Source organism: Rutidosis leptorrhynchoides, chromosome 1 (assembly GCF_046630445.1).
Source record: "Rutidosis leptorrhynchoides isolate AG116_Rl617_1_P2 chromosome 1, CSIRO_AGI_Rlap_v1, whole genome shotgun sequence".
Lineage (NCBI taxonomy): Eukaryota > Viridiplantae > Streptophyta > Magnoliopsida > Asterales > Asteraceae > Rutidosis > Rutidosis leptorrhynchoides.
The window spans coordinates 587,754,329-587,765,403 of record NC_092333.1 but is presented as its reverse complement, the minus strand read 5'-3'; the positions used below and the strand labels follow the sequence as shown (position 1 = coordinate 587,765,403).

The following is an 11,075-nucleotide window of genomic DNA, read 5'->3' as shown; positions in this document are numbered from 1 at the left end:
CAAAAATTACCCTAATTGCAACCATTTTGCAATCACACACCCTTCTAAGCATTAAATTGAAATCACGCTCCTTTATGAGGAAAGAAAAAATTGACATACCCTATATCGGAAAAAATGTTTTTTATGTTACCTTTCTGGGCAATTTGCCCTGTAATATATAAAGGCAAAGTATGGGCATATATAATATAATCATGTTTAAGTGGATAAATTAAGTGGATAAATATGTGATTTATAAGGTTAGGAAACGTATATATGATAAAACCCCGGTTAGTTATTAGTCAATTAGTGAGGTGGTTATATGCATGGTACAAGTGAATTATGCGTGTCCGAAAATCTTAAAGAAAACTCTTATGGTTATCTTTTAAAAAAACTCTTTTAATAAATGTTATTATCACATTATATATCTTTATTCATTTTTTCAGTTTTACTCTACTTTTTGCTACTATTTTTATTTTACATTAAAAAAAATACGAGTATAAAAAAATTTACATTATTATTATTATTATTATTCTTGTCTATATACGAAAGTGGATTAATAATTTGGAATAGCTCAAAAAGGAAACAAGACTATTAAATTGTGATGGAGGGAGTAGAATTATGATAATTGTCTTAAAATTTGTCGTTAACGTGTATAAAATGATTGTATATGGTAGTTATATGTTGACTTTATATCGACTAAAATATAACACCACATATTTATATTAAATTGATTATTGTTAAATCACTGATGTATCAATGATATTTTGTAATTTTATTAAAAATTTAATAAAAAGATAAAGATTTATTAACAGCCGCTTTTTAGGGTTGTATTTAAAGTATTCAAAAAACTTATGAAGTTTTCTAACGAATTGTCAATAAGAAATTCAGACACGCAATATTTGTTTGTACATTCTAAGTAACCGCTCACTTTCTAGAAATAACTACCTTTAACACACCTAATGTACTACTTTTCTTTGCATAATTTATTTCTTAAAGACAACCCTTAGGGCTGTCATTAGAAATTTTCAAAACTTATAGGGAGTACTTTTTTAACAACCGTAATCTAAAAGTCAACGTTAATTGCTTTGACTTTGTTTGGCACAAAACTTTTGTTACTTTTAACTTTTATGAAAAACTCAAATTTAATAAAAAAAAAATCGTTTTGTTAAAAGAGTTTAAAACTTTTGGACGAAAAATCAAAGTTAAAAGCTAATAGAATTAGCGCATGAAAAAAAATGATAACTTTTTTTATTTTGCTCTTTATATTAATAATTTCAACTACTCTATTAAATATGTGGGATGATTCTCACACACTGTTTTTTTGATCCTCACACACCAATTTACTTGAACTCCTCCCTAATAATAGGGTAAAAGGGTGTGTGAGGATCAAAAAAACAGTATGTGAGAATCATCCCCCATTAAATATCTATCTAAATACATATAAAAAAATAAGAAAATAAGAGATAACATTTACAATCTACAACTACAAGTGAGAATCATCCCCCATTAAATATCTATCTAAATACATATAAAAAAATAAGAAAATAAGAGATAACATTTACAATCTACAACTACAAGATAACAAAACAACTATGAGTTACTGAGTTAAAAGCTAAATGCTTCTAACTTACAAGTTACCATTTAGTTTGGTCAAACGTAACATCTTTAAAGCACAATTAGGCACTTTAATAATCCAAAAGTTAAACAGAAAAATACTCCGTAATCAATACCCCTTACCTCCACGTGACCCTCACGCGGATGTCGGATGGTCTTAGTTTATTTTTTTCCAGTTTAAAACATTTCCGATTCTGCAACTTAACAGCGGGAACTTCCACACAAACACACATTCCTGCACCCTAATTTCCGGCAACTTTTAATTCTCCGGCCACCGGAATCTTACTAATAGTATAATTAAACTTACAATAATGACAGAGGTACAGCTTCCGTTTGCGGTCGACCGTTTGATTGAAGAAATATGCGTCCAGAAGTTTCTTCCGTTACCGGACGCTACCGCTCGGAGATCACTTTCAGAAATCGATGAAAAGTCTGCAATCGATGTATTAAAAAGAATAAGTTTGACTGCAAAAACTATTAATAATTTAAACGGTTACATTTTATATATGGTCAAAAAATACGGATCAATAGCTAATGGTGATGCAGAAAGTATTCGTTGTTCATCGCCACAGTATCCATCTTCACCTTGTTCTTCCACTTCTTCTAATTCTCACAGTACAATTTTCTCTCTAATATTTATTGATTTTTATTGAGTTATTATTGTAATTACCGTATTAGGTTATATCAATTATCAATTACTAATATACTACTGTAATTGTTAAAGCAAGTGATACTGGATATGTGTTACTGTTCTTTTACCAGTTTTGACTAGGTTTACTTGTGATATCATGTGCATGTTATATAATTTTATTATATTAATTTTTTTATTAATAAATGATGAAAGTAATTAAAATAAATTAAACTATATAAGACCTACAGTTACAACAATTTTCTGTTAAAAAGGAAGAAATTCATACTAAGATGTTATCATGAGCTTTGTTAGATGATAAAGTATTTTTCTGAAAGAGATAAACGGGTAAATGGGTAGGTTCTTATGGGTAAATGGATAGGTTCTTACCTGTTCAGGCTATCTGGGAGGGGAGTATTTTTACTCAGATGTATGCAGCCTAACCGGGTCATCCTGTGACCGTTTGTGGCAATCCTAAACTATGCATCTATGAGGTTTGAACCTAATACTTAATTGTGATCACTAGCCTATGTTTGAATGGTTTATGAAAGAGAGAGAAAAGGAGAAATGTATCATTCGATGATCGTTGACCTAAATTGAGTTGTACTAATTGAGTTGTACTGTCTTAATTTATGTAAGATACAGAAGTCACATATTTTTATTTTCCTTTTTGATGCAGTAAGTGCATTCTATGGTTCTCCGACTTGCAAGCAGTTTTTAGAGTCACCTAGCTATTCTAATGGTACTCCAGTTCAACAACAACAACAACGTTCAGGCTTATCTTGTTCTAGTTTGAAAGATTCACTTCCTAATTACGTGCCAAGTGCCAGCTACAATGTCTCACCGTACGTAAAGCGAAATGTTAGCTCACCTAGTTTTAGTTATCCTGTCCAAACGGAACCTTTGACACCAGTTAATCCTTTCACTCCAAACAACTTAAGTGGCACGAGGAACTTAAAAATAAGCCAGCAGTCACTGATTCTATCTAAGCTGGAATTCCGGAAATTGTTCATGGTTCATAGTTACATTGGATGGTTAGTTATGTTTCATTTTGCTACTGATGGATCCATTTTATGATTATATATATATATATATATATATATATATATATATATATATATATATATATATATATATATATATATATTACTTGTATATATATAAAATTATATTTTAAATTTATTTATTTAAATAATATATATATATATATTTAAATAAATAAATTTAAAATATAATTTTATATATATACAAGTAATATATATATATATATATATATATATATATATATATATATATATATATATATATATATATATATAAGAAATCTAGGGATAAGCACTAATTTGGGGATAAGTGGATAGGTGATTTTGTTTTTTTATATCTTTAGTTCTACGGCTCCGATTTAAAAAAATAAAAATTTCCGGGAATACTATTCATTGTGTAGATTCAAAAGAACTCCTTGCTATTGTCTTTGCTTTTGATAAATTTCGATCATATCTCGTTCTAGCAAAAACGGTGGTCAAGGGGGAAAAAGTTCCTTTTTTTTCTTTTTTTTTTTAAAGCAGCTTATCATACATCTGAACCTGTTTTGAGGTTATTTTTTTAAAATTTAGCCCGATTTAGAGTTTAGGGCTTAGCCCTAAATGGTAGAATCAAATTTCCATGAGTTTTAAACCTGCCCGAAGTTCAATTTAGGCTCTAACCGACAGTCAAGTCACCAATAAATCGACGCTTGCTGTCTTTTAGACAGTCAACCTGCCTGAAAGTGTAATTTATGAATGTTCATTTTCACCTGATCTTGGCATTCATAACTAACATTAAAAAAAAAAAAAAAAAAAAAAAAAAAAAAAAATTTCTTCCCTCTTCCCTCATAAAATTCACTTCCCATTTGATTAGCCCCCTATGTATGTATATATGTTGTTAAACATAAGTCGAGGCATTTTTGCATATAAAGCAATAAGCTGGAGGATGCTATCTCTGTGGAAGATGCAGTCAAAATAAATTACATGAAAAATAAGCCAATGTTTGATTTTGAGGAATGGATGTGGAGCAATTTTGGCCGCAGTCACTGCCAACTGTGTGATAGAGCGATGGTACGCGATACCTTTTCCTATTTTCTGTTATAACAACTATGTATAACACATATAAACTTTGTAATAACAAGTTCCAGTCTAGTTTACATCTGATGTTCCTTTCAAAAGTATTCATCAATTTTAGTGTAAATTAGGCATTTTGGCCACTTAACCATCCCTCGTTAGCCCAGTTGGTTGGGCCCCTATGTTTAGACAGCGCCAGCAGCAGCTGTTTTTAACTTTTTGCTGTGAACTAATTGGATGATGTGACCTTTAATAATTATTTTCTTAGAAAAATTATTATTTTTTATTTGCAGTATCTTGATTGGGATTGCGGGAAGACGCACCTATATACTTGTCATGTGTCTTCTGATGGAGGTTGCCAGTTTAAGGTTTGCTTTATATTTTTTCTTTTTCTCTGACTAATAATACCCAAGTTACATTTTGTTTGTTCGATATCTTTATTGTAATATCTTATTAGGGTCCATATCTTGATACGAAAAAAACTCACCTACAAAGGGCAATTGGAGACGAAAATGTATTGATTGTTAGATTTGCTGAAGGTTCTGACCCGTATAACATATTTACTAGTAGACATTATGAAAAGATTGCAGAGTCAGGGATCCTTGTAGGGCTGAGTTGTTATCGGCTTTTTGGTAAGTTTTACACGCACCTTTAGCTATTCAAAATGTTCTATTTATATAGTATCATGTTTTTAATATACATATACATATATATATATGTGTATATATATATATATATATATATATATATATATATATATATATATATATATATATATATATATATATATATATATATATATATATATATATATATATATTTGTTGGCTTAGTCTTTAAAGATGGAAGCAAAGAAAGGCATAATAAGAATGGAATAGAGTACGATAAAAAGGCAACGAACGGATCCAAAAAATGCTACTTTATTAGAAGAGAATCTATTGCACCTTGGGATGATAAACACTCTTTACTAATGAACTATGAAACGATCCATGATGTACGATGTCTCTTTATGCATGTTCATATGGTTCCTACCATGGCCAAGTACATTGCTAGGTTAGGATTATATTATTTATTTATTTATTTATATTATTATTTTTGTAAAGCAATGTAGGATTATAAATGATGTCCTATCACACTAATTGTTTTCATGTGTCTTGTAGGTTTTCGCTTATCCTATCGACAACGATAAAGCTCCAAGTTGATCTATCTTCAGTTACAGTAGAAGAAATTGATGACATTCCTTGCATTGTATTACCTGCTGACTTTTCTTTCTAGTATTCAACTATCAACACTTTGACTTGTATCCCTTCATAACAGAAAAGTCAAACTTTATGATGATTGCAGGATGAAAATGGTTGTATTGTGCGGGATGAAGATGGTGAACCACTGATACAGACAGATGGAACCGGATTCATATCTGAAGATCTAGCCGTATTAGTCCCAAAGGATTTTAATGATGCCAAGTACATGAAAAATAAAAATTATGAGGTTAACTTTAATTTCTCATAATTTTGTGTCATTTGGCATCAGACTTATTTTACGTGTCTTTATAACCTTGCTATTGTTCTGCAAACTGACAGAACTTTGACCATGTTGAAACTGATACTGGGTCAACAGCTCTTAGAGGAAACGAGATGTTTATTAGAGAACCGGTAACTAGCATTAATGCCTTAAGTTCTGTGTGATTCTGTTGTGGGACCCGAGAAATTTTGTTTGAAATTTGGTTTATAATTTTTTCAGCCTTTGCTGATCCAATGTCGTTTGTTTCATGAGGGTTCTGCTGTAAAAGGAACACTGCTTGTCAATAAGAAGGTATACCCTTGTTGATATTTTTTCTTATTGAAGTAATAATAATTTCAACTAATAATTTATTACCTACCTATACACACACATGGTTGTTAAAAGTCCAATTTCTTCGGTCAAAGTCATATGTACTAGTTCAAAATCGAATTTATTCGGTTAAAATCGGTGAAAGTCGGTCAGCTACAGTTAAAGTCAGTCAACATCTGACTAGTCTCCAACTTGGCTAATTATTATTTACATGCGGCTCATCCTTCATAAAAGTTATAACGTCGTGGATCTCAAACATCTAATTTTTTGATTCGATCAGACTTTTTAAGGTAAGCACTAACATTTTTTGTCATAATATTCTCTTTAGCTTGGACCAAGAACAATTCAGGTCAGAAAACATTCAATGATCAAGGTTAAGAAAGATCCAAGATTGTGTCATGTAGAATCATTCGACTCTTTGGAAGTAGTTTCTGTAAGGTAAACGTTCCATGTGATTAGTGTTTTTTTTCCCCTCCTTTGTAAATAATGGTGTATACTTTATTTTACATTTTAGGTGTTCTCAACACGTAAACGACTGAAATAGTGACCTATTATAATTATAAAAATTAATCACCTATGACCTCCATTCACGGGTTCTGTATACAAAATATTAAAAACTTGGTGACAATGCATTTGCTCCCCATTCTTTTTGCAGTCATAAACCTAAGGAAGCTAAACTATCAAAGTATTTAATTGCACTTCTAAGCATTGGAGGTGTACCCGATGAATTCTTTTTGGAAATACTAGAAAGAACATTGAAAGATACTCAAAGAGTATGTGTTGATCCACGTGCAGCGTTTCGAGGTATTTGATGAAGCAAACCATGACTTCTTCCCTAGTGTTTGTAGCTGCTTTTTTATAAATAAATCGTGCTGCTTTTTTTCAGTCGCCAACATTTATCAACACATAGATGATGGTGGAATAAGTTTGGAAATGTTTGGAGCCTGTATACCTCTTAACGAACCATACTTTCAGCACCGTTTAACTCAGTTGGCTAAAGAAGAAAGAAAGGGGCTCGGTGAAGGAAAACTCCCAATTAGTGACAGCTTCTATCTAATTGGAACAACTGATCCTACAGGAATCTTGAACAGGGATGAAGTTTGCGTTGTTCTGTAAGCTTCAAATGGTTATTTCTTTTAATATTGAATCCAATATCAACATACTACATTAAGTTTTGACATTGATATGCATATACTTAAGGTTTGACGAAATATAAGCCAGTACATCAATAAAATAGTTGCTGGTAAACTATGAATGAAAGATTTTTAGATACAGTTAAAAAAAAAATATGATTTATCCAAGGTTATAACTACTTGAATGTGCAGTGAGAATGGGCAAATATCTGGGAAGGTACTTGTGTACAGGAACCCGGGCCTTCATTTTGGAGATATACATGTTTTAAATGCGTGTTATGTGAAGGAATTGGAAGATTATATCGGAAATAGTAGATATGGCATATTCTTTTCCACAAAAGGCAAAAGATCAGTTGCAAATGAAATTGCAACTGGTGATTTCGATGGGGATCTCTATTGGGTCTCCAAGAACCATCAGGTAACGTTCAAATTTTTCTTATGTCTTTTTTTTTCTATACTCTAATTAAACTATTAAATAATTGATCATTTGATCATCAAAGATTATATTTGAAGTACTTATTGATGGATGAAAGTTGTTGTCGTCAGCTGTTACAACACTTTAAACCAAGTGAGCCATGGACACGTAGTTACTCAACACCAAACGCACCTAGTTATAAACCGAGTGATTTTTCATCTCAAGAATTAGAGCGTGAGTTGTTTAGACAACTGTTTTCGGCCAAAACGCACAGGTGCCCACTCTGACTTCATTTCTTATTCTAGAAAGTTTATTTTTTTCCCTAACTAACAATAAGGACAACACCTTTTTCGCTAATCATATTAGATGCACCATTTTTATTAAAAAAAAAAAAAAATACCAATCCAGTGTGTGTGTGTGTGTGTGTGTGTGTTATTAAAACTCTACCAATGCAGTATTGCAGCTGGGATCACAGCTGATAATTGGTTGGCGTTTGTGGATCGGTATCTGATATTGCAAGACAATAATGACACTGATGAAAAGTATGCTATCAAAAACAAGATGTTGAAGCTGATCGACTTGTACTATGATGCTTTGGATGCCCCTAAAACTGGCAAAAAGGTTACTTTTGTCTTTTCATATCTTCGCGTCTGGTTATTAATAACTACTACGCTTTATGGAAATTGCTGTTATATTTAACGAAAGATTTGGATGTGAATCCACTTAGTTTTTCTGTTTTTGGCTTTGATAAATATGTAGAGAAATGTTATCTTTTTTCTTATATCACATCACAGAGTAAAAAATTGTACCTTTGATGAAACAATTGCTTCTATTTTATTTTATATTGTTATATTATGTCAATCTTTTATGAAAGGTATGAACTAAAAGACTGCTTAATTTTCGGTCTTGTTATAGTTATGTTATTCCATCTGATTAAAGAGCAGAGAATTCCTATTATTATTATTATTATTATTTATTTCTTTTCTGATCACCGCATCATATGCTCCGTTATTCATATATTAGTTATTTCTTCTTAACATTTTGGTTACTGAATCAGGTTAATATTCCTAAAGATTTAATAGCAACTCGTTATCCTCATCATATGGGTCGACAACCGAAGTATCATTCCACTTCTATACTTGGATTGATTTATGATGCATTTCAGAGCTGTAAAAATGAGAAGTTACCGGCTCAAGGTGAGCCTGCTTTATCATTGCATCTTTATCACTCTAATAACATTTTAATCAACGTTTTTATAACCTAAAAGTAAGGTTTATAGTCTAATCAAAATTTTAGTCAACATTTTCATAGTTATGTTTGAAGTATTTGAAAAATCGGTCGATTATGTCAACGTTTGTAAACAATTGTATTTATGTTTTTAGTCTATGTTTAAACATGTAATTTCAAAATCTACAATTTATATACGTATAAAAAAAAAAAAAAAATCCAAGAGAACTCACTAAAGCGTCCCGACTACTCCCTGACTAGCAATTCTTACAACCTTGCTTTTAAGGCTTTATAACCATCACTAGATAGCCCAATGATTGGGGCCCTGAGTTCCTTGCAAGAGGTCTCAGGTTCGAATCCCGTCTAGGACGAATATTTAGTGGTGGTCAGGGATGGGTTGTAAACAGCCAGAGAGTAATCCTGCTGGGATGCGTACATTATAGTATGAGGTCGGATTACTCGCCCTCCTAGGTAGCCTGCACACAGGGAAAACCCTCTACCTTTTACGTCTACGTTACTTTTTAGGCTTTGTATATAAAAAAGAATCATATACTATATACCTAAGTTTATGAAATGAGTCATTATCATGTTATCTATTCCCATTATGCAGAGATCTGGAAGTTACCTTATTTCAACCGCAGCATACCCAATTCGTGTTTGAATCTGTGGGCCAAAAGATACGATGAATATAGACGAGATATGTCAAACGCCTTGATACACAATGATCTATCAAGAAATGATGCTGCAAACAGTGTGAATCAAAAGTATAAGAAGGTATGTATAGATAAATATGAATGTTATTCGAACTGTAACAGTCGTATCCCGCATATACCATATGAATACCTAAACATCACAAATAAACTAGTAGTAAATTAATTAATACAAATTATGATTCAGATGCTATATGGTGCACCTGATTTCAAAGATACCACAAGAAACATTGAGCATGTGTATGATGAAGCTCTGGCCATCTACCATGTGACTTATGACTATGCGAAAAGTCGAAAAGATATTGGAAAATGTGGGTTTGCATGGAAAGTTGCTGGTTCTGCCCTTTGTGCATATCATCGAAAGAGACACTGTATGATGACTGGAGAAAGAGAAATTACATTTGTTTCCTCTGCATTTAATTCTATATTTTAAGAACATCATGTATTATAAGTTAATTATTTTATTTACAAAATATTTGAGAAGTGTATGTCAATGTAACGTTAACATGTTGTAGGGTAACAACAGCAAATAAGGAAGATGTTAGGTGAAGATGTAATTATATGATTATATGTGATTGTATTAGAAGTTTTTTTAGCATTGTTTCCTGAAACTTGTCTTGCTAATAAGCATGGTGTTCCGGTGTGGGGAAGGTTTTGAACAACCATATTGGGATTCATTTGATGTCTTGGCGAATTAAGATGTATGAAGTTTGAGCTCGTTATTCTTTTCGTGTAAGATAATATCCGATCAATGGCATATAATGTACTATTACAAATGAAGTTCGAGTCCCTTACCCAAAAAAATGAAGTTCGAGTTTGTTAGATGTTACGCAATTGTAACAATCTTATAAAAACATATGTATAATGTATGTAGAGTTTTATGTGCATTCAGTTAGTTGAGTAATTATTCAACCTTTTTTATTAGCATGCATTTAATTTGATATGCTTTTATGATACATGGCGGGCATGTTTTGCAAAACTGGTTTTTAGCTTGTGGTTGATAGTTTTTAGCTGGTAGTTGGTAGCTTTTAGCTTTTTAAATATATTAACGTTTGTCATAGTAGCTGAATGTGTTACATAAAAAGTAAAATAACAAAAAATTATAGGCTAAACACTACTTCTAAGTAGCTTTTAACTTTTTCCTACTGTAAAAAGATTTAACTTCTCTAACCAAATATAACTTATTACTAGTATTAAATAGGAGATTTTGCATGAAAGTTAAAAAGCTAAAAGATCTAAAAAAAAAAAAACTCCACACATATCCGGCAGATGAAAAGGAAACGCTTGATTTGACTTTTAACGTCAATTTCCTTCTCTCTTTTTTTTTTGGTAAATACTACGTATAAGTCTTTGATAGTTTGATGCATAAATTTGAAGTTTTCAAAAAAGGGACTAAGGGTATGTTTGGCCTACGAGATTATGGTAGTTTATTAGAGTTTAAATT

General features: G+C 31.5%; 1 protein-coding gene across 1 annotated transcript; it reads left to right on the top strand.

Moving 5' to 3' along the window:
- The first annotated feature begins 1,699 nt into the window (after positions 1 to 1,699).
- On the top strand, positions 1,700 to 10,381 carry LOC139883263 (probable RNA-dependent RNA polymerase 5). Its single transcript, XM_071867471.1, has 19 exons — positions 1,700 to 2,208; positions 2,901 to 3,255; positions 4,176 to 4,314; positions 4,611 to 4,685; positions 4,775 to 4,949; positions 5,150 to 5,369; positions 5,477 to 5,564; positions 5,661 to 5,804; positions 5,897 to 5,968; positions 6,057 to 6,128; positions 6,475 to 6,584; positions 6,802 to 6,950; positions 7,033 to 7,258; positions 7,472 to 7,697; positions 7,826 to 7,968; positions 8,150 to 8,315; positions 8,752 to 8,890; positions 9,532 to 9,695; positions 9,819 to 10,381. The coding sequence occupies exons 1-19, from the start codon at positions 1,905 to 1,907 to the stop codon at positions 10,062 to 10,064; spliced, it is 3,213 nt and encodes a 1,070-aa protein (XP_071723572.1). The 5' UTR covers positions 1,700 to 1,904; the 3' UTR covers positions 10,065 to 10,381.
- The last annotated feature ends 694 nt before the right edge of the window (positions 10,382 to 11,075 follow it).

Excerpts from the sequence above, each read along its gene's own strand:
- LOC139883263 (XM_071867471.1), top strand. The coding sequence starts at position 1,905 with ATGACAGAGGTACAGCTTCCGTTTGCGGTCGACCGTTTGATTGAAGAA. Across the intron at positions 5,565-5,660 it reads TTGATGACATTCCTTGCATT|GATGAAAATGGTTGTATTGT; the intron begins GTATTACCTGCT and ends TGATGATTGCAG. Across the intron at positions 6,585-6,801 it reads TTGGAAGTAGTTTCTGTAAG|TCATAAACCTAAGGAAGCTA; the intron begins GTAAACGTTCCA and ends TTCTTTTTGCAG.